Source organism: Ceratotherium simum, chromosome 20, assembly GCF_057802395.1.
Source record: "Ceratotherium simum simum isolate JZ-2026a chromosome 20, ASM5780239v1, whole genome shotgun sequence".
Classification (NCBI taxonomy): Eukaryota; Metazoa; Chordata; class Mammalia; order Perissodactyla; family Rhinocerotidae; genus Ceratotherium; species Ceratotherium simum.
This window is the reverse complement of record NC_141919.1, coordinates 7,505,000-7,529,496: the sequence shown is the minus strand read 5'-3', so window position 1 is coordinate 7,529,496 and position 24,497 is coordinate 7,505,000. Positions and strand designations below refer to the sequence as shown.

Genomic DNA, 24,497 nt, shown 5'->3' with positions numbered 1-24,497 from the left:
TATTCCCAGATGCCTAGTATAATGTTTCTTATAATTTTATTTATTTATTTATTTTTCCCCCCAAAGCCCCAGTAGATAGTTGTATGTCATAGCTGCACATCCTTCTAGTTGCCGTATATGGGACGCGGCCTCAGCATGGCCGGAGAAGCGGTGCGTCGGTGCGCGCCCAGGATCCGAACCCCGGGCTGCCAGCAGCGGAGCGCGCTCACTCAACCGCCAAGCCACGGGGCCGGCCCTAATGTTTCTTAAAAAGCAGCAAAAAACATTAACTGCCAGAGTTTCAGCACAACACAGAGTTCACACTGGTTCGAACAATTCATAGATAAAATCCCAACATAACAAAAGTTCTTTTGATAAGTAACCTCCACATATTGCCTCTAAAACACACCTTGTTATACCAAATTCCAAGCTACACTGGATAGCCCTAAGCATCAAAAACTAAAGTAAATGTTACAACACCATATGCAATGTTTTGAAGAAACTTTGAAGAAAAGAAGCTTTTCTTTCTCATATAAGCTGGTTCATAGGATACCACTACCTGTTTTTATTAATTCTTTAATCAGATCTTCCTTCATCTTGATGTTAATTGTAAGTTCTCTCATCTTTTGTTTAGCTTCAGTAAGTATGAGTTCTGAATTCCTTAATTTTTGCAAATTCAACTCTTGACTTTCCTGGAGACAGTCAATCTTTAAATCTTTAAAATAAAAGAAACAAAACTGAGAAAACTATCTGCTCATAAAATATTCAACAGAAGTAGAGTTAAAAAGAAGAGTTAAAAAGACACAGAAGTAGTTTAGAGATAGCAGAGGAAGGGACAAACAGAAAGGGAAAGAAAGAAAGAAGAAAATACATGGCAATTGAGACTTCAGTTCTCTAGCTTACAGCAAGTCTTGCTTTCCTTAAAATATATAAACGCTTTAGTCATATCCTGTAGGTTCTGATACACAGCCTTAGATATTCTGCAATTTGAGTTTTTCCGTAACTCGAGTTATTTAAGAAAGGTGTAAAATCTCCAGGTGGGTAGAGGGTTGAATTTTTTCCCTACTAACTTGTAGTTTAATTGTAATCTACACCAGATTACTCAGCGTATGGTCCAGCACTGTTTATTACTGTCTTGCATCAGAACATAAATCAACTATGTCACTGTTTTAGTTCAACTGCCGTCTTTTTTCACAGTGAGACTCCCTCAGTGAAGGAACTAGTGCACTGATTTACACTCTGGCATAAGCTTCTTACCTGGTTGTAGACCAGTAACAAACAGTTCAAGGATGGCTACTTGAGTAGCACTTATCTATACTACTTATACATTTTTTAATTTATTTGTTTTATTCGTGACATATAGTCAATTTTTTAATATTACATGCATAGGATCTTACAAAGATGCTCTCTATTATCATCATGTGGGACTTATTTATCATGTTATTTAATGCCCTATACTCTTATTTTTTGTTTTGGCCACTCATAGGCCAAGAGAAATGAGTTAAAATCTCCTACTATAGTTTTTGCAACATAAACATTTTTGATGCTGTTATTTGATGTATAAAAATTCTCATCAATTGTGTACTAGAACATTACGACTACCCAGTAGACTAATTTGGCTCTAATGCCAAATACATCACTTAATGGTAGGCATGTGTGCCAGTGAAGCATAAAAGACACCTAATAAATTACTTAAGATGTATTTTAAAGTAGTAAAGAGTACAATGCACATCAACTCAGGGTTGAATATAAAATCCCCATTCTGAAAGATTTAGCTATAACTCTAGCCAGAATTGATTGGTGGAAAATTTTTTTTATTAAGGAATAAAAAAGAGTGAAAAATTAGAGGTACAACAGATAACATAAAGGAAGTTCTACCAACCAGGAAAGCACTCCTACCAACTTCCCATCTTTGAGAATTCCTAGATGCTTCTTAAATTATTGACTGAAGAAAAAGAGAAGTATCTTATAAACATTAGATCTACATTACTTGAGAAAGTCTGTGTACCTTCATTCCCCAAACTTGACTTTTGTGTTTGATCCTGAATATCATTCAATTCAACAAGAGAACAAACAGAGTCTGGCTTTTTGAATGGCTTTTGAATCCATGAGTGACTTCTACATCTAAAAAAAAGATCAAATCAAGATGAAAGGTAACTTGTCTGTTAATGTTTTCTAATCTGCCCTCAAATTAGTTTCCCCAAAAAGTGACAGTAACGTTAAAAAAGTATTAATTATATAAAATAAACAGAATTTTACTAATATTCCTCAAAATGAAAGGATGTCCCCCACCATGTTGCACCTCGTGGAAAATTCATCATGTTTGTTGCCACTGTGGCAGCAGAATCAGAAAATCGAAAAACATTCTCTCTGAAAATTAAAATCTAACAACTATAAAAGCTCTAAAAGCAAAATTATTTTTCAATTGTAAGACTGATGACTTGTGTTCAAACACTGGTTTCATAACACATTAGTTGACAGTACATTTAGCAAAAACTACCTACTCTTATATTAAATGAAAAAGATACACTTTAATGAAGAAAACCTACATCTGTATATATTTGTATCATATAATTATGTTTATTAAATCAGTCTATAATTAACATACCTAATTTCAGATTTCTCTTGGACTTCTGATTCTTCATCATCACTGTTATCAGAAAATTGGCAGTGGAGTACTTCATCTTGTTCTTCTATGTGACCGAGCAGCATCTGACTTCGTGTTCGAAATCCGGCAACTACTCGATCCAGAGAGTACACAGAAGGACTTGTGTAGACCTTACAAGTGATTCCCCCACCCAACAACAAAAAAAGTGATTTTTAAAATGTCTATTTTTATCCTATTACTCAAAATGTTTTTTAAGAGGCTATTAGATAGGTACTCATATGGCTTCTCTGGAGAATTCTACCAAATATTCAAAGAAGATTTAATACCAATCCTTCTCAAACTATTCCAAAAAATTGAAGAAGATGGAATGCTAACTCATTCTATGAGGCCAACATTTACCCTGATACCAAAACCAAAAAAGGACAACACAAAGAAGGAAAATTACAGGCCAATATCGCTGATGAACATAGACACAAAAATCCTCAACAAATACTGGCAAATCGAATACAGCAATACATTAAAAGGATCATACACCATGATCAAGTAGGATTTATTCCAGGCACGCAGGGATGGTTCAACATCCGCAAATCAATCAATGTGATACACCACATTAACAAAATGAGGAGTAAAAATCACATGACATCTCAATAGATGCAGGGAAAGCATCTGAAAAGATCCAACATCCATTTATGATAAAAACTCTCAATAAAATGGGTATAGAAGGAAAGTATCTCAACATAATAAAAGCCACATATAACAAACCCACAGCCAACATCATACTTAATGGTGAAAAACTGAGAGCCGTCCCTCTGAAAACAGGAACAAGACAACGGTGCCCACTCTTGCCACTCCAATTCAACACAGTACTGGAGGTTATGGCCAGAGCAATTAGGCAAGAAAATTAAGTAACAGGTATCCAAATTGGAAAGGAAGAAGTAAAACTCTGTTTGCTGACAATGTGCTTCTACATATAGAAAACTCTAAAGAATCCACCAAAAAAACTCTTAGAAATAATCAACAACTACAGCAAAGTTGCAGGGTACAAAATCAACTTATAAAAATCAGTATAAAAATCAGTATAAAAATTTTTATACACTAGTAATGAACTAGCAGAAAGAGAACTCAAGAATACAATCCCATTTACAATCGCAACAAAAAGAATAAAATATTTATGAATAGGGCCGGCCTGGTGGCGCAAGTGGTTGGGTGTGCGTGCTCTGCTGCGGCGGCCTGGGGTTTGCCGGTTCGGATCCCGGGCGCGCACCGTCGCACCGCTTGTCAAGCCATGCTGTGGCGGCATCCCATATAAAGTGGAGGAAGATGGGCAGATGTTAGCTCAGGGCCGATCTTCCTCCCAAAAAAAAAAAAAATCTAGGAATAAACTTAACCAAGGAGGTGAAAGACCTATACACTGAAAACTATAAGACATTATTGAAACAAATCAAAGAAGACATAAAGAAATGGGAAGATATTCCATGCTCATGGACTGGAAGAATAAACAAGGCTAAAATGTTCATATTATCTAAAGCAATCTACAGATTCAATGTAATTGCAATCAGAATCCCAATGACACTCTTCATGGAAATAGAACAAAGAATTCTAAAATTTACATGGAACAACAAAAGACCCTGAATAGCCAAAGCAATCTTGAGAAAAAATAACAAAGCTGGAGTCATCGCAATCCCTGACTTCAAAAGATACTATAAAGCTATAGTAATCAAAACAGCTTGGTACTGACACAAAAACAGACACACAGATCAACGGAAGAACTGAAAGCCCAGAAATAAAACCACACATCTATGGACAGCTAATCTTTGACAAAGGAGCCAAGAACATATAACAGAGAAATGAAAGTCTCTTCAATAAATGCTGTTGGGAATACTGGACAGCCACATGCAAAAGAATGAAAGTAGACCATTATCTTATACCATACACAAAAATTAACTCAAAATGGATTAAAGACTTGAATGTAAGACCTGAAACCATAAAACTCCTAAAAGAAAACAGACGCAGTACACTTTTTGACATCAGTCTTAGCAGCATCTTTTTGAATACCAGGTCTACTCAGGCAAGGGAAACAAAAGAAAAAATAAACAAATGGGACTACATCAGACTAAAAACATTCTGCAAGGCAAAGGAAACCATGAACAAAACAAAAAGACAACCCACCAACTCTGAGAAAATATTTGCAAATCATACATCCGACAAGGGGTTAATTTCCAAAGTATATAAAGAACGTATACTACTCAACAACAAAAAACAAACAACCCAATCAAAAAATGGGCAGAGGATATGAATGACATTTTTCCAAAGAAAATATACAGATGGCCAACAGGCACATGAAAAGATGTTCAACGTCACTAATTATTAGAGAAATGGAAATCACAAGTACAATGAGATATCACCTTACACCTGTCATAATGGCTATAATTACCAAGACACAAAATAACAAATGTTGGAGAGGATGTGGAGAAAAGGGAACCCTTATACACTGCTGGTGGGAATGCAAAATGGTGCAGCCACTGTGGAACACAGTATGGAGATTTCTCAAAAAATTAAAAATAGAAATACCATACGAGCCAGCTATCCCACTACTGGGTATTTATCCAAAGAACATGAAATCAACAATACAAAGAGATTTATGCACCCCTATGTTCACTGTAGCATTATTCACTATAGCTAAGACATGGAAGCAACCCAAGTGCCCATCAACTGATGAATGGATAAAGATGTGGTATACACATACAACAGAAAACTACTCAGCCATAAAAAAAGACAAAATCGTCCCATTTGCAACAACATGGATGGACCCTGAGGGTATTATGTTAAAAGAAACAAGCCGGACAGAGAAAGACAATGCTGTATGATTTCACTCATATGTGGAAGATAAACAAACACATGGATAAAGAGAACAGATTAGTGGTTACCAGAGGGGAAGCGAGTGGAGGGGTGGGTTAAAGGGGTAAAGGGGCACATATGTATGGTGACGGATAAAAACTAGACTATTGGTGGTGAGCATGATGCAGTCTATACAGAAACTGATATATAATAATGTACCCCTGAAATTTACACAATGTTAAAAGCCAATATGACCTCAATAATTTTTTTAAAAAAGAAGCTACTAGATAGGTACTCTTAAACTAGCCAATCACTAAAAATATGCATCCCCTCCACCCAAAAAGTCAAAATTCATTTCACAATACTATTGTGCCTCATGGACACATACTTCTTTCAGAATCTACAAAGCTCTTCTATCTTCAGTTGTAGCTTCATGGAAAATAGTATCCAAAAATGAAACCAAAGAGAGGCCTGAGTGAAAACATCACAGCTCTTAAATGAGCACAGGCACTCTCCAACAAATGTGAAGCCCATATATAGTGTAACAGGAGGCAACTGTACCCCACCACCCCAATCTTCCCAGTTCTGAACACTCGGATAACTGTGGTGTTGCTGCTACGGGTCGGCAACCACCTCCAATCTACATCCTACCACATGAAGAAATCCAGAGCCATCGCCACTCCCTCTGCCAAGGTAAAATATTCCCAATTTGGAAATCCAAATGTATCTACTTACACTTTAAATGTGGTGGTTAGGGATAGCTGAATTAATGTTCTAAGTGACATACTTAATATGTATCATAGGATAAATAGATTTTCATGGGCTAGCCTGGGAACTTTCTATATTATAACATGCTTCTATTGGCATTGCACCTTAAGTTCTCAAAAAATGACCTTGGAAAACAACAATAATGAATTAGAAATTGGCTTTATACTTTTACTCTAGTTTTTGTTACCGAATATTTCCTTTTTTTACCACCTCTCTGTAACCAAACCTCAGGGTAATTTCTCAAAAAAGGTGAATAATAAAATCCTAGAGGAAACATTCAATTTATTAATATAAATCATTATAAGCTATTAAAATTACAACATATAGTGGAATGTGTGTATCACATGGTATTCAAGATTCAGTTGATGTAGGTCCCCCACGTACCCCCTCCCAGAAAAGCCTAGCTGGTACTAAAGATTCCTTGATATCTGATTTTTGTGCCTCCACTGTTGGTCACCTAATAAGACCATCTGTCATGTCAGCACCATGATGAATGGGGGGTAAAGTTTTCTAGGTGGCCTCCCAATTCTGGGGATTATTAACAGAAGAACCAACTCAAGAAGTATTTATTTAACAGGCACAATGTACGCAGCATGGCCATTTTGCCCCATAACTGACAGGGATCAAGGTTTCTCTTTGTCAGGGGAGTGGAAATTATTTCAGGAACAAATAAAGTTTTGTGCAAACTTTGTTTTTCGGGATTGTAATTTTCTTTTAAAATTTCTTTTTTACAAAGAAAACCAAATGACCCAGCTTAATAACGAACAGGAAATAAATTCTGCCACAGTGAGCAACACTTAGCAAATTAATTCTTTAACAGTCATTCCACGCAACACAATGGTTCTTTGCCCCTTCCAGGCTTATAAAGCCTCCTATAATCCAGCCCCTTCCTACCTAGGTGTTGGGTCCTGCTTCCCCTCAGTTGCTTCTGTATTCCATAGCTCCCCACTAGGGATATTTTAGCATTTTCAACCACACTCCAAACAGTACTGAGCACAATATAAGTACTCAAATCAGCTGATTAGTAATTCAGATAACTGAGGTGTCTAGAACTAGAAGCCAATTTTTTTATTCTAACCATTTTTTCCTAGAATTACATAGCCACAAGGCTAGACAGAACTTTAAAGGTCACTGAGTTCAACTACTCATGCCATGTTTGACTCTCCTCTGTAATACTGCAAATCATCATGTAACTTCTGCTGAAACACACTTACTGTGGAGGCCCTCACAACGTCTGGGGCCTCCCATATCATCTTTGGCAGTTCTTACTAATATGTCCTCCTTTATATTCCCTTAGCATTTCTTCTCATTGGTCCTAATTCTAGAGACAAAGTCTAACAATATGATAAGCCTTCAAATATCTGAAAACAGTCATCATGTCCCCTCTGAATCAGACTGAATCTAGAATTACTTCAGATTTTCCCCAAGGTCCTTCAGCAATTTGGTTGTTCTCTGAAAATAATCTAATTTGACTTTAAAGTGTTGTACCCAGACCTGAACATAATATTCTAAATCGCCATACAATGAGATAATCTCTCACTAGTGATGCATCTGATTTTGTTTCATCAGCTGTGCTGCAACTTTGCTTAACTCATTCACCATAGATTGTGGCTTTCACATATTTAACTTTGTCATTTCAACTGAGAGTTCTGCAAAGGTTCACGAACTGTAATGTGTTGTTTTGCTACTGCGAAGTTGGTGTGTTCTGCTGGAATGAGTTGCTTATCGAGCAAGGGAACCTGGTCAAGCTCAGCAGACACAATTCCACATTCTGCTGTGTTCGCTCTTCACCATGAACAACTATGTATGCAAAGAAGTAATTAAAAAACAAAAACAAAAAATAATTCTGTTGTGAGGAAAAAAAGGCCTTTGTGTGAAGATAAAATCTTAGTGAAAACGGAAGAAACTGTTAACCTATAGTGTGGGATTATGCAAAGAAATTTTGTAACTCAACAAAAATGTAATTCATTCAGGAAAAAGCAAAAAGATTTTACAAATATTTCCACTTTTCTGAATTTGGAGATTCCAGAAAGTTTTTAAAATATATCCCTTAAGAATATTTTGGTTGGTTTTCTTAGTACACATTATGTCAACTACTGAAAGTGATATTATTTACCTATTGCTTTTATTTCTTTTTCATAATACCATATTACATCAAATATAAAATGCGATCAACTCTAAGACACACCATTATTTTTATGCCATCAAGAAGGAAAAAAGCTGTCAAACTATGACATGACATCAATTGTAAAACATATCCTGCCATTAAAGATGATAAAACATGAAAAAAATATGTGAGTCTTACAATCAACGAAATGTGGTAGATTTTCATCAGCATTTGTGGTATTATATTAAACTTAGGTAATGACTGGGACCACCTTTGTAATGTTTTTCTTTCCAAAGTGCCTTTTTAGTATGTATAACACTGACTCTTGGCTTTAATTATATCAATATCTACCATGTTAAGAAAGCAGAGAAGAAACAAGTCAAGCTGGCGGCCTAGGCAGACTCTGAACTCACCTCCTCCCACGGACACAGCCAATTTACAACTACTCGTGGAAAAATTACCCCTGAAGACAGAACTGAAAACTGGATAAGAGGAACTCCTGCAACAAAGGACAATCCTAATTGAGGTGGAAGAGGCAGAAACTCCCTTCTGGAGAGGAAAAACGCCGCCTTCGCAAGCTGCCAGCTTCATGGCCACCGGGGAGCAGCCCACAGGTATGCAGCCCTCCCTGGAGGAGCGGGGCCCTGAGCCAGGGAGCGCCCCTGCTGTGGGCATTTTGTGGACCCAGCACAATCGAGTGGCATGATATCTGACTTTGCCTGCTACTAAAACATTGGGGAATACCCCCAGAAAAGCTGGTTTACAAAGAAGTTAAAACCAGCTCTTAAAAGGGCCACGCGCAAACTGACTCATTTCAGAAAGCAACCTAAAATCACCAGAAAGAAAGGTGCACAGTGCTTTGGTGAAAAGAGACTCACCTGCTAGGCCCTGAGTGCATCTCGGTGAGAGATGAGACCTCTCCAGGGACGGGGACATTGGCGGCGGCCATTGTTGGGGCCTGGTGTGGGCATGGTGACACAGACGCCATTGAAGTTCTCCCTGGGGCCTGCTGGCCCAGGTCTGCCCCACCCACTAGAGCACCGATTTAATCCAGCTCAGCCAGGGCGGGAAGCCCACCCTAGAGACTGGCCCCACCCAACAACAAGCCCTCAGGCAACCTGTGGGCCTGCATAGATTGGTGACTGGAATCTCTGCAGCCTGGCAACTGAGCCCACTTCAGTGGGGCAGGGTGTGCACAAGGAGTGGGTGAGGGCGTGCACAAGGAGGAGGTGGAGAGTGTGGGGCAGTGGTGGAGTGTGTGGGGCTCCCGCCATGGGGAGACTGGGTCCACTTCAGGAGGTCGGGGCATGCGCACGGGGCAAGACTGTGTTGACTGTGTGTGTGGACCCGTGGTCAGCAGGGCTTGTCAGCTGCAGAAGACTTGTGCTTCTCAAAGACCCACATGGGGGTTTGCCCCACCTTCCAAAGCTTGAAACAATTGGGTGCTCCCGTGCCTGAGGCCAGCCCCACCCAGCTGCAATCCTCAGAGAGCTGACAAGAGACCTAAAGGCTGGAGGCTTATAGCAATTGTAAGCCCCTGAGCCTAACAACCTGCCACGCTGGGGGCCTACTCACTTAAAAGAAATACTGCAACACAAATGTGGTATTAGAACTTGCAGCCAACTGTTCTGGGGCTCCCCACACCTGATAAAGAGACTGAAGGGTCCACAACAACTACAAGCAGCTGAGCATTACAACAGCTGGCCAGGAGCATAACTCGGCCTCCCTGGGCGCCTACAGGGAGAGCAAACAGGCCACAACAGAAGGACACACGTAACCCACATAGGCGTGACCCCTGGAACATTGAGAACTGAGGGAAGCACACTGCAGGCCTCCTAAGGCATCACTTATATAAGGTCACCTATCCAAGCGCAAGAGACGTAGCTGATCTACCTAATATGTAGACACAAGCACAGGAAAAGAGGCAAAATGAGGAGGCAAAGGAATACATTCCAAGTAAGGGAACAGGACAAAACCCCAGAAAAGGAACTAAGTGAAACAGAAATGAGCAACCTACCCCACAGAGAGTTCAAACAAAGAGTGTTAAGGATGCTCACTGATCTGGGGAGAAGAATAGATGAACTCAGTGAGAATGTCAACAAAGAAATGGAAGATATAAAAAAAGAACCAATCAGAAATGAAGAATACAATACTGGAAATGAAAAATTCACTAGAGGGACTCAAAAGCAGAGTGGAGGATACAGAAGAACGGATCTGCGAGCTGGATGAAAGACTAGAAGAAATTACCCAAGCTGAACCGGTAAAAGAGAAAAGAATTAAAAAGAGTGAGGACAGTCTATGGGACCTCTGGGACAACATCAAGTGCACTAACATCTGTGTTATAGGTGTCCCGGAAGGAGAAGAGCGAGACAAAGGGGCAGAGAATCGACGTCAAGAAATAATAGATGAGGGCTGGCCCCGTGGCTTAGCAGTTAAGTGCGTGCGCTCCGCTGTTGGCAGCCCAGGTTCGGATCCCGGGCGCGCACCGTCGCACCGCTTCTCTGGCCATGCTGAGGCCGCGTCCCACATACAGCAACTAGAAGGATGTGCAACTACGACATACAACTATCTACTGAGGCTTTGGGGGAAAAATAAATAAATCAATAAAAAAAAAAAAAAAAAAAGAAATAATAGATGAAAGCTTCCCTAACCTAAGGAAGGAAACAGACATCCAGGTACAGGAAGCACAGAGAGCCCCAAACAAGATAAACCCAAAGAGACCCACACCAAGTAACATCATAATCAAAATGTCCAGAATTAAAGATAAAGAGAGAATCCTAAAAGCCACAAGAGAAAGTCAAGTTACATACAAAGGAAACCCCATAAGGCTATCAGCTGACTTCTCAGCAGAAACCTTACAGGCTAGAAGAGAGTGGCACGATATATTTAAAGTGCTAAAAGGAAAAAACTTACAGCCAAGAATACGCTACCCAGCAAGGTTATCATTCAAAATGGAAGGACAGATCAAAAATTTCCCAGACAAGCAAAAATTAAAGGAGTTTGTCACCAAGAAACCAGTGCTACAAGAAATGTCAAAGGGACTGACTTAAGGGTAAAAGAGACGACCACAAATAGAAAAATTATCTATTTCCATGCTAAGAGGGTAATGGATACAAATGCACAAAAAAGAGGTTAGATATGATATGAAAAACATAAAATGAGGGAGGAGGGGAGTTAAAGAGTAGAGCTTTCAGACGGAGGTCAAACTAAAGAGACCATCAATTCTGTATAGAAGGAGAAAGGAACAGAGAAGGACTACTGAAACACTGAGGAAAAAAAAAAGTTAAAAAATGGCAGTAAGTACATACTTATCAATAGCTACTTTAAACGTCAATGGACTAAATGGTCCAATTAAAAGGCATAGGGTGGCTGACTGGATAAAAAAACAAGACCCATATATATGCTGCATACAAGAGACACACTTCAGACCTAAAGACACTCACAAACTGGAAGTGAAGGGATGGAAAAAGATACTCCACGCAAATGGCAACGAAAAGAAAGCTGGCGTAGCAGTACTCATATCAGACAAAATAGACTTTAAAACAAAAACTGTAAAAAGAGACAAAGAAGGGCATTACACAATGATCAAGGGAACAATCCAACAAGAGGATATAACACTTGTAAATATCTACACAACCAATGTAGGTGCACCCAAATATATAAAGCAATTATTAACAGACATAAAAACAGAAATAGACAGTAACACAATAATAGTAGAGGACTTTAACACTCCACTTACACCAACAGAGACATCATCCAAACAGAAGATCAATAAGGAAACACTGGCCTTAAATGACACACTAGAACAGATGGACCTTGTAGATATATACAGAGCACTCCATCCAAAAACCGAAGAATACACGTTCTCTTCAAATGCACATGGAACATTCTCCAGGATTGATCACATATTAGGCCACAAAACAAGTCTCCATAAATTTAAGAAGATTGAAATAATACCAAGCATCTTTTCTGACCACAACGGTATGAAACTAGAAATCAACTATAGGAAGAAAATCAGAAAAGCCACAAATACGTGGAGATTAAACAAAATGCTGCTGAACAACGACTGGGTCAACGAAGAAATCAAAGAAGAAATCAAAAAATACTTGGAGACAAATGAAAATGAAAATACGACATGCCAGAATTTATGGGATACAGCAAAAGCAGTTCTAAGAGGGAAGTTTATAGCGATATAGGCCTAACTCAACAAACAAGAAAAATCTCAAATAAACAATCTAACAATGCACCTAAAGGAACTGGAAAAAGAAGAACAAACAAAGCCCAAAATCCGTAGAAGAAGGGAAATAATAAAAATCAGAGCAGAAATAAATAAAATAGAGACTAAAAAAACAATAGAAAAAATTAATAAAACCAAGAGCTGGTTCTTTGAAAAGATCAACAAAATTGACAAACCTTTAGCTAGACTCACTAAGAAAAAAAAGAGAGAAGGCACAAATAAGTAAAATCAGAAATGAAAGAGGAGAAATTACAACAGACACCTCAGAAATACAAAAGATTATAAGAGAATACTATGAAAAGCTATATGCCAACCAATTCGACAATCTGGAAGAAATGGATAAATTCTTAGAATCATACAACCTTCCAAAACTGGGTCAAGAAGAAGTAGAGAATTTGAATAGACCAATCAGCAGTAAGGAGATCGAAACAGTAATCAAAAACCTCCCCAAAAATAAAAGTCCAGGACCAGACGGCTTCCCTGGTGAATTCTACTAAACATTCAAAGACTTAATACCTATCCTTATCAAACTCTTCCAAAAAATGGAGTGGGGGAAGCTCACTAACTCATTCTACGAAGCCAACATTACCCTGATACCAAAACCAAACAAGGACAACACAAAAAAAAGAAAATTACAGGCCAATATCACTGATGAACATCGATGCAAAAATCCTCAACAAAATACTAGCAAATCGCATACAACAATACGTTAAAAAGATTATACACCATGATCAAGTGGGATTTATTCCAGGTATGCTGGGATGGTTCAACATTCGCAAATCAATCAACGTAATACACCACATTAATAAAATGAAGAATAAAAATCACATGATCATCTCAATAGATGCAGAGAAAGCATTTGACAAGATACAGCATCCATTTATGATAAAAACTCTGAATAAAATGGGTATAGAAGGAAAGTACCTCAACATAATAAAGACCATATATGACAAACCCACAGCTAATATCATCCTCAATGGTGAAAAACTGAAAGCCATCCCTCTAAGAACAGGAACCAGACAAGGATGCCCACTGTCACCACTCCTGTTTAACATAGTACTGGAAGTCCTAGCCAGTGCAATCAGGGAAGAAAAAGAAATAAAAGGGATCCAAATTGGAAAGGAAGAAGTGAAACTGTCACTATCTGCAGATGACATGATTTTATATATAGAAAACCCTAAAGAATCCACCAGAAAACTTTTAGAAGTAATAAACGAATATGGTAAAGTTGCAGGATACAAAATCAACATACAAAAATCAGCTGCATTTCTATACACTAACAACGAAGTAGCAGAAAGAGAAATTAAGACTACCATCCCATTTACAACTGCAACAAAGACAATAAAATACCTAGGAATAAACTTAACCAAAGAGGTGAAAGATCTGTGCATGGAAAACTATAAAACATTGCTGAAAGAAATTGAAGAAGACACAAAGAAATGGAAAGATATTCCATGCTCTTGGATTGGAAGAATTAATATAGTTAAGATGTCCATACTTCCTAAAGCAATCTACAGATTCAATGCAATCCCTATCAAAGTTCCAACAACATTTTTCACAGAAATAGAACAAAGAATCCTAAAATTTATACGGAACAACAAAAGACCCCGAATAGCTAAAGGAATCCTGAGAAAAAAGAACAAAGCTGGAGGTATCACACTCCCTGATTTCAAAACATACTACAAAGCTATAGTAACCAAAACAGCATGGTACTGGCACAAAAACAGACACACAGATCAATGGAATAGAATCAAAAGCCCAGAAATAAACCCACACATCTATGGACAGCTAATCTTTGACAAAGAAGCCAAGAACATACAGTGGAGAAAAGACAGTCTCTTCAACAAATGGTGCTGGGAAAACTGGATAGCCACATGCAAAAAAATGAAAGTAGACCCTTACCTTACACCACACACAAAAATTAACTCCAAATGGATTAAAGACTTGAATGTAAGACCTGAAACTATGAAACTTCTAGAAGAAAACATAGGCAGTACGCTCTTCGACATCGGTCTTAGCAACATATTTTCAAGCACTATGTCTGACCAGGCAAGAGAAACAATAGAAAAAATAAACAAATGGGACTACATCAAACTAAAAAGCTTCTGCACAGCAAAGGAAACCATCAACAAAATGATAAGACAACCTAACAATTGGGAGAAGATATTTGCAAACCATACATCTGATAAGGGCTTAATCTCCAAAATATATAAAGAACTCATGCATCTCAACAACAAAAAAACTACCAACCCAATTAAAAAATGGGCAAAAGACCTGAACAGACATTTCTCCAAAGAAGATATACAGATGGCCAACAGACACATGAAAAGATGTTCAAAATCATTAACTATCATGGAAATGCAAATCAAAACTACAATGAGATATCACCTCATGCCCGTCAGAATGGCTATAATTAACAAGACAGGAAACAACATGTGTTGGAGAGGATGTGGAGAGAAGGGAACTCTCATACGCTGCTGGTGGGAGTGCAAACCTGTGCAGCCACTATGGAAAACAGTATGGAGATTCCTCAAAAAATCAAGGATAGAACTACCATATGATCCAGCTATTCCACTGCTGGGTATTTTTCCAAAGAACCTGAAAACACCAATGCATAAAGATACATGCACCCCTGTGTTCACTGCAGCGTTATTCACAATAGCCAAGACTTGGAAGCAACCTAAGTGCCCATCAAGGGAGGAAGGGATAAAGAAGATGTGGTATATATACACAATGGAATACTACTCAGCCATAAGAAACGATGAAATCCAGCCATTTGTGACAACATGGATGAACACTGAGGGTATTATGCAAAGTGAAATAAGTCAGAGGGAGAAGGTCCAATACCATATGATTTCCTTCGTTAAGTAGTAGATAATAACAACAATAAAAAAACACATAGAGACAGAGATTGGATTGGTAGTTACCAGAGGGGAAGGGAGGAGGACAAAAGGGATAATTTGCACATGTGTGTGGTGACGGGTTGTAATTAGTATTTGGGTGGTGAACATGATGTAATCTATGCAGAAAGAGAAGTATAATGATGTACACCTCAAATTTATACAATGTTATAAACCAATGTTACTGCAATAAAAAATTTAAAAAAAAAAAAAGAAAGCAGAAACCTGTTAGATTTTTTAAGTTTAAAACTAAGATTCAATTTTGCATTTTATCAGATGAGTTTTTGATATCTATTGAGACAAATGAATTTTCTCTTTTTTCCTATTAATTTGGTAAATAATATTAATACTTTTCCTCTCATTTACCTGTATACTATTTAGTTGTGAGGGGCAATTTCTTTAGGATTTCTGCATAAGTGCATATGTTCTACAATTCCATTTTGGTGTTTAATTTTTCAGATTAAATGATAGTCGAAAACAAGTGTACAACAGAAAATACACAATGGCATGCCCTTATGATAAATATTATTCAGCCATTAAAAATGATGTATTAGAGAAGGATATTTAATGACTGTGAAATGTTCATGATATATATAGAAAAGCTAGTAATGAAAGTGTATGTATAAATATAACATAAATAATACACTTTTAAAATAAATAAGATCTTTTCACTCTTTCCCCCTAATATGTATAAACAAGCATATAAGAAATAAAATCAAACTCTTTCTGAAATTAAGTTTTTCCTGATTAAGTCATTTTCCCCCTTTTCCTTTGAAAGTATTTTAAGTTGAGGAAATATTTCTCTTGTCAGACTATTTTAACTTCAAGAAAATAGTAGAGCTAAAGTCTAAAAGAAAATATTAGAGCTGGAAAATCTTAGCTAGATTTCTGCCAAGGAGACAGAAATCCAGGAGAAAATGAAATGGTATTTCAGATGTCCTCTTTGGCTTAATTTAGCTAGTTTTGGTATTCAGTATGAACTTTCCCCTCACTCTTAGCACAATGGAGCAGCAAACAGGACTTGAACATGGCTTGCCATGCTCTGTGTCTTCCCAGGCAAGTCTGCCTTTTCAAGTCTGCTAGAGTAACCAGGCCAAACAAGACAGGTGGCCAGGATTCCTGGACACACAGTAGAAACAAGAGAACTCTCCAAACTGCTGATCATATGACCTTTGCATCTTCTTTTTCCCTTTTTTTAGTGGCTAGAAGGGTTCTTTTGGGGTAGAAGGAAAATTTTAAGAACAAAACAAAACTAAGAATTTGCTAATTTGGAACAATAACTGTGGAAGACTTATTTAGTCACGTGTGCTTCAGGTCTAATCAAACAACTAGAGATAAGAACAAAGGGGTCTAACTCTTCTCAAGAGCCCATGGAGCTCTATCTCCTCAGAGAATGTGTGTGTGTGAGTGTCTAGTAAAAAAAGAGAAAGAAACAGAGACGAAGAGTGAGAGAATATATATGTATAACTTTTGTAATCAGGAAAAAATGTTATTTTTAAAAAATAAAAGAATGGACAGAAATAGGAAATTCTTTCACATTACTAGCCAATAGTTAAAAAAAAAAAACTTAAATATAGAAGACTTGATATATAACATAATTATTAAGTTGAATAGATACTAAATTTGAATCCTGCAAAGAATTTATGTTTCTTCCCAAATGTCCTATGAAAATTTACGAAGTACTCAACTACCTAAAGAAAATGTCAGTAACTCTACAAAGTAAAGCTGAAATTAATAATAACGATGATTTAAATTTTAAAACCCACTCAAAATTGAAAACCATACAGGTAAGGACAGCTTCTGTCTTACTCACTCTGAGGTGCTGAGCCTGGAACTTGGTAGAGGCACCCCATGGACATGTGTTGAGGACGCAGTGTGCCGAGCACTTTAGAGTCAGCATCTCATGTAAATGCTCTACACACCCGCATGTTTCCCCTATTCTGACAGATAAGGAACCCGGGGCTCACACAGGTTTAGTCACACATCCAGGCCTATACAATAGAACTGGTGTTCACACGCAAGCCTGCCTGTCTGCAAAGTCTAGGATGTCTCTCAAATTTCTTATCCCTTTGACTGTAACTATCACAAAGATCTCAAACCAATCGTTTCTCTTCATAAAATTAATAAATAGAAACAAAAATTCATAAATATGCTAATTAGTCTTTTCCATAGTAGAGATTCCTTCATGATTTTTCAAGAGATATCTGTGTGCATATATTTACCACCCACACACATATTTATCAATAAATAAAAATTAAAACAAAACTTCATACTGATCTTTATACAGTCTTGATTATGTCAGCTTGGCAAGACTGAATAATACATAAATATCATTTTTAAAATAATAACACAGACCAAATAAGTTGAAATAAATACTCTCCACCTCATCTCAACTTGGTATGGTTAAAGAAAGAAAAAAATTCATTAAGATATCAGATTTAGTCATGTCAGAAAATATGATGGCAGAGAATAGCTTTTTCTCCCTGATGAATGTAGACATTATCTTCAACTATACCTTCTAAATATAACTATACATTCTTCTATTTATGAATTTTTTATTAAAAAGAAACCTAATTAAAAGAAAGAGTATACACAAAAGTCCATGAAACCAAACAGAAAAAATCCTGCTGAGACTGTACATACTATGATATTATATTATCTATAGTATTTTAAAAATCTCAAAATAAGAAAGAGATTAATGTTTAGACTTTACCTTCCTTGAATTTGATCTTGCTGGGATATAAATATAATGCCCCAAACGAGTATCAAATGGTGCAGTATATGGTCTCTCTTCAGGTATCCTGGCATCTGGCCCATCTCCACAAGTTTCCTTAGCTGAAGAAGTCATTGATAGGTTAAGTTTTGTTAGTTCTTCACTCAGTTGATCCACAAGAAGTTGTTGCTCTATTATTTTTTCATTCTTTATGGAAGAGAGATGAGAATTTTAAAAATAAAGAAGCTCAGTACATGTGTAGATAATGATTAAAAATAAATTGTGCATTGACCAAAATCACAACTACCTTAACAATACAGTAAAACCTCATTTATCCAAAGACTAGCCTTCTGCTGTTCACAAGTAGCTAGGATTGTTCTGAGTGGTAAAAACTTTGAATAGTAAGCAGCAATAAACACAGCCTAAAGAGTTAAATACCCAAAGAACATGCCCCACACACTGACTGGTTAGTTTGCCAAACTGAAGCACTCTGAATAGCTGATCTTTACAAAAGTTTGGACTTTCTGAGTGAAATCCAAAAAGTAACAAGAGACAAGAAAGTTGAAAAGTGGAGAATGAACTGCAAATACAGAGGCAGCAGCAAGGAGACAAAGTGTAATAGATGCAATGAAGCGAAAGCCTTTACTCAGTGAAAAGAAAGCCAAAAACACAAAGAGACGGAAGATAGGCAACTGATAGTCCTGGGAGAAAGGAGAACTTGGAAATCAAAGGCAGAACAAATTGTATATCAGGAGTGAGAGTGTGTGTGTGTGTGTGTGTGTGTGTGTGTGCGCGCGCATATGTGAGTGTGAGAGTGTGTATGTGTGTGTGTATGGGGTTTAGCTTTTTAAGTATCCTCTAAAGAAAATTTTTGAAGTATATCTAATCTGGAAAGCTCCTAACATCAATCTTTGTTTTACAACCACAAAATTATGGACACAAGAAATTGTCATTCATCTTAACCCTCACATGTACTACAATGTTCAAATAGGAAAAAAAACAAACCCTAAAGTTTCACTGTGTTAATGCTGAGCTATAAAAATTCAACTTTATTAAAAAGTCATGTATTCAGATAATTAAAATACACAAAACCAATGGTATATAAGTTGAAGGGGGGTGTTAAATGGAGACCTTATATTGTCTGGGAAAGGGGTAAAAATACCAATTAATATTAGACTTTATTAAAAGGGTGCACAGTGTACTTCCTAAAATAGCCACTAAAAAGAGCAAAACTACAACTTCTAAGCTAATGAAGTAAAAAGAGAAAAATGAAAAATACACAATTAGTCCAAAAGAAGGTAAGAAAGGAGAGAAAAAGGAATATGGAGCAGGTAGGATAAGTAAAAAAGCACAATGGTGGGATTGTAACTGAAATATAATAGTAATTATGTTAAATTTATAATCATAATTCATAATAACAAAGTAATCCAATTAAAAGATAAAGACTGTTGGAGAGGACTGTGAAGTTATCTAACCTGCTGCTTACAAGAAACACAATTAAAATAGACAGAAAGATTAAAAATAAGATGGAGGGCCGGCCCCGTGGCTTGGTGGTTAACTGCGTGTGCTCCGATGCTGGCGGCCCGGGTTCGGATCCCGGGCGCGCACCGAGGCACCACTTCTCCGTCCATCCTGAGGCTGAGTCCCACATACAGCAACTAGAAGGATGTGCAGCTATGACATACGACTATCTACTGGGGCTTTGGGGGAAAAAATAAATAAATAAAATCTTTAAAAATAAGATGGAAAAAGAGACATCATGTAAATATTAATCAAAAGAAAGCTGGCATAGCTATATTAATATCAAAGTAGACTTTAAAGCTAAAACCATTAGAGGAGATTTAAAAAAGGTAAAAAATGATAAAAAGGTCAATTCACCAGTATGATGTAATAATTCTACATTTCTACATAATTAATAACATAGCTTCAATATACATAATGCAAAAATTGTCAGTACTTCATGGAGAAGTAAGACAAATCCAAAATCATAGTGGGAGATTTTAACATCACTCTAAATTACTGATATAACAAAAAAGACCCAAAAAAGTCACTAAAAATATAGATTTGAATAACAGAATTCACAGCACCCAAGGAATGCAGAATACACATTCTTTTCAAGCCCATCTGTAATATCTACAAAAATTGGTCTTATGCTGACCCATAAAGCAAGTTTCAACACATTCAAAGGACTGAAATCATATGGACCAGAATGCAATTAAGCTAAAAAATTAAAAAGAGGGGCCAGCCCGGAGGCCGCAGGTTCGGATCCCAGGCACGTACCGATGCACCACATGTCAAGCCATGCTGTGGCGGTGTCTCATATAAAGTAGAGGAAGATGGGCATGGATGTTAGCCCAGGGCCAGTCTTCCTCAGCAAAAAAGAAGAGGATTGGCATCAGATGTTAGCTCAGGGCTGATCTTCCTCATCAAATAAAGAAAAAAACATTAAAAAGAAATCCTCCATGTGTTAGAAATGAAATAACTATATAACTCATAAATCAAAGAAAAAAAGTCACAATAAAAATAGGAAATATTTTGAGCTGAATGTGGAGTGCAGGTAAAGATAAGCTTAGGAGGAAATACATAATTTTAAATGCATATATTATAAAAGAAGAAAGGCTAAAAATCAATGATGTAAGCATCCATCTAAAGACTTTAGAAAGAGAGCATAAGATCCCACCCCACCCCCCCAAAAAAAAGCAGAAAAAATTAAATAATAAAGGTAAGGGCAGAAATTAATGAAATAGTAAACAAACATATACTAGAGAACATCAACAAAGTCAAGAATTGCCTCTTTGAAGAGACTAATAAAATTGATAAACCCCCGGTGAAGCTGATCAAGAAAAGAAAGAGAGAAGGCACAAATGACCAGGAATGAAAAAGGAGATATCACTATATATCTAATGAAAAAGGAGATATCACTATATATCTAAAGACACTAAGGAGATAAGAGACTATTATAAACTTATGCCAATAAATATGAAAACTTAGCTGCAGTGGTCAGATTGTTAGAAAAATAAACTTTATCAAAACAAGGGCAAAAAGAAAATACGATTGAATTCATAATCAAAATATTCCCACAAAGAAACATTCCAGTCCCAAATATTTTATAGGTGAATTTAACCAAACATTTAAGAAATAACACTAATTTTTCACACACTCTTCTAAAGTACAGAAAAAGAGGGAATATTACCTAACCTATATTGTGAGGCTAACATAACTTGTTACATTATCTGAGAAGAATATTTTGAGAAAGGAAAATACAGGTCAATCTCACATGTGAATATAGATGCTAAAACCCTAAACAAAATGATAGCAAACCAAATCAAGGACATCTGTAGAAGAGTTAACATAGCAGACCTGACTGCTATCCTTTGAAAGACCTGCTTACGAGGTTGTCCATTGGCTGGTGTCTGGGAACCTGGATTCTGAGAGGGTTCCCAACACCCTAACTGATAAGAGTGGCTCACTGTGCTCAAACTGTTTGTGCAGACATTGTGGTTTTATGCTGAACACCTGCTTTCCGTCTGGTAGTCTGGAATTTTGGTACATGCTGGACAGAGAGTGCCTTCATGACTAGCCCTCTATAAAAACTGTAGGCACTGAGTCTCTACTGGGTTTCCCTGGTAGACAACATTTCACATGTGTTGTAACAATCATTGCTGGGTGGAATTAAGCACATCTGTGTAACTCCACTGGGCGATAACTCTTGGAAGCTTGCTCAGGGTTCCCCTGGATTTCACTCTATGTGCCTCTTCCCTTTGCTGACCATTGCTCTTGCACTGTAATAAATCTTAGCCATGAGCACAACTATATGTTGAATCCTCCTAGTGCATCATTCAACTTGAGGGTGGTCTTGGGGACCCCCGAGACAATACATCAGGACAAAAAAAAGGTTTATTCCAGGAATACAAGATAGGTTTAAAATTAGAAAAATCAATATAATTTATCACATTAACAGAATAAAAGAGAAAAATCATGATAAAGAAAAATCATTTGATAAAATTCAATAACCATTCACAATAAAAATTCTCAAAGAAATTTTCCTTGCTTTGATAAAGGATAAATAAAAAAATACCTACAGCAAACATGGCACTTAGTGAAATGTTGAAAGCTTTTCCTCTATGATTGGAAATAAGACAAGAACACTTGCTATCACCACTTGTATTCAACATTGTATTGAAGATCTCAGCCAAAGAAGAAAGGTAAGAAAAAGAAATAGAAGGTATACAGATTATAAAGGAAGAAATAAAACTGTTGTCATTTGCAGATGACACAATTATAAATGAAAATCCAAAATAATTTTACATAAAATATTAGAATTAAAAACTGAATTCAGTCAGGTTGCTGGGTATAAGATATCAATATACAAAAATCAATAGTTACATATACCAACAAACAATTAAGAAAATGGAATTTTAAAAAGATTCCATTTACAGTCACACAAAAAAATCAAGTACCTAGGAATGAATCTAACAAAAGATGTGCAATACTTCTACACACAGACACACACACACAAAACCATTATTGAGAAAAACCAAAGGAAACCTAAGTAAATGGAAGAATATATCACATTTATGGATTAGAAGACTTATAATCGAAAGATGTCGATTTTTTCCAAATGGCTTATAAATTTAACACAATCTCAACCAAAATCACAAAAAGTATTTTTTTTGTGGCCCTTGACAAGCTGATTCTAAAATTTATATGAAACAACAAAGACATTCTTGGGGAGGAGGGGAACAGAGCAGAAGGCCTTGCTTCTACCAAATATCTAGACTTATTATAAACCTACCATAAATAAGAAATGTAGGGGCCAGCCCAGTGGCGCAGCAGCTAAGTGCGTGCGCTCCACTGCGGCGGCCCAGGGTTTGCATGTTGAGATCCTGGCGCGCCCTGAGGCACCGCTTGTCAAGCCACACTGTGGCAATGTCCCATATAAAGTAGAGGACGATGGGCACAGATGTTAGCCCAGGGCCAATCTTCCTCAGCAAAAAAGAGGAGGATTGGCATTGGATGTTAGCTCAGGGCTGATCTTCCTCACAAAAAAAAAAAAAAAAGAAAGAAAGAAATGTGATACTGGCTCAAGGATAGACAAAACAATAGGATAGAACAGAAGTCCCAGAAATAGACAATAGATTCATGCACAAAGGAACCATGACTTACGAAAAAGACAGCACTCAGAACAGTGGTAAAAAGATGGTCTTTTCAATAAATTTAGCTGGGACAAATGGATATCTATACGGAAAAAAATGAAATTTGATCTTTACTTTACCCCATACACAAAAATCAATTCAAGGAGGACTGTAGAGCTAAATGCGAAAGGCCAAACAATAAAGTTCCTACAAGATAATACAGAAAGTATCCTCAAAGGAAAGGAGTGGGAAAAGGAAAGGCTTATTAAATAGAGCACAAATATCATTGACCACAACAAAAAAGATAGTTGAATTTGATTTACAACACATCTTTTCATCAAAAGACATCATTGAGAGTAAAAAGCAAGCCACGGAAAGGGAAAAAAATATTTGGAACCATATAAATCCATATTCATATGAACCATATTCATATCCAGAATATATAACAAACTTCTGCAAATTAATTCAAAAGACACAGTCCAATGGAAAAATAAGCCAGAGACTTAAACAAGCCTTTCAAAAAGGAAGATATCCAAATAGCCAAAAAACATGAAAAAGTGCTCAACTTCACTAGTCATCAGAGAAATGCAAATTAAAACCACAATAAAATAACACTACATACCTACCAGATTGTCTAAGTTTTAAAAATTAACACTAACAAACATTGGCAAGCATATAGAGCAGCAGGAATGCTTATATAGTGCGGGCGTGAGTATAAACTAGAAGAGAGTTTGGTATTATTTACTAAAGTTAAAGATTTACCTACCCTATGACTTAGCAATTCAACTCCTAGGCACAAATCTGAAAGAAATGTGTGTATGTGCATGTGTGTGCACCAAGAGACATGTATAAGAAAATTCACAGAAAAAAAAAATGTCCATCAACAGTAGAACAGAGAAATAAATTGTGGTATATTCATACAATGAAAACCTATATAGTTATAAAACTAAACAAGCTAGTTACACACAACAACATGGGTGAATCAGAACAAACAAAATGTTCAATAAAAGCAACCAGATACTGAAGAATATATACTGATGAAACTTATAAAAATTCCAAAAACTAAACTGTAGTGTTCAGGGATACATCAGTAAAACCAGAAAGCAAAGCAAGGAAATGATACATGAAAGTAAGGAGACCGGGTCTCTCTGAGCAGGAGGGACTAAGGACTTCCAAGGGGCTGGCAGTTTGCTATTTCTTGACCTTGTGGTG

General features: G+C 36.9%; 1 protein-coding gene across 3 annotated transcripts in view; it reads right to left on the bottom strand.

Moving 5' to 3' along the window:
- KIF27 (kinesin family member 27) overlaps positions 1–24,497 on the bottom strand; it is a 92,915-nt gene that overhangs the window by 45,922 nt on the left and 22,496 nt on the right. For all 3 annotated transcript variants that reach the window (XM_087444390.1, XM_087444392.1, XM_087444391.1), the window contains 4 exons: positions 18,151–18,357; positions 2,588–2,757; positions 1,988–2,103; positions 539–694 (listed from right to left, as the gene is read on the bottom strand). In XM_087444390.1, the coding sequence (XP_087300516.1) occupies positions 539–694; positions 1,988–2,103; positions 2,588–2,757; positions 18,151–18,357 (649 nt within the window). The remainder of the gene's footprint in view (positions 1–538; positions 695–1,987; positions 2,104–2,587; positions 2,758–18,150; positions 18,358–24,497) is intronic.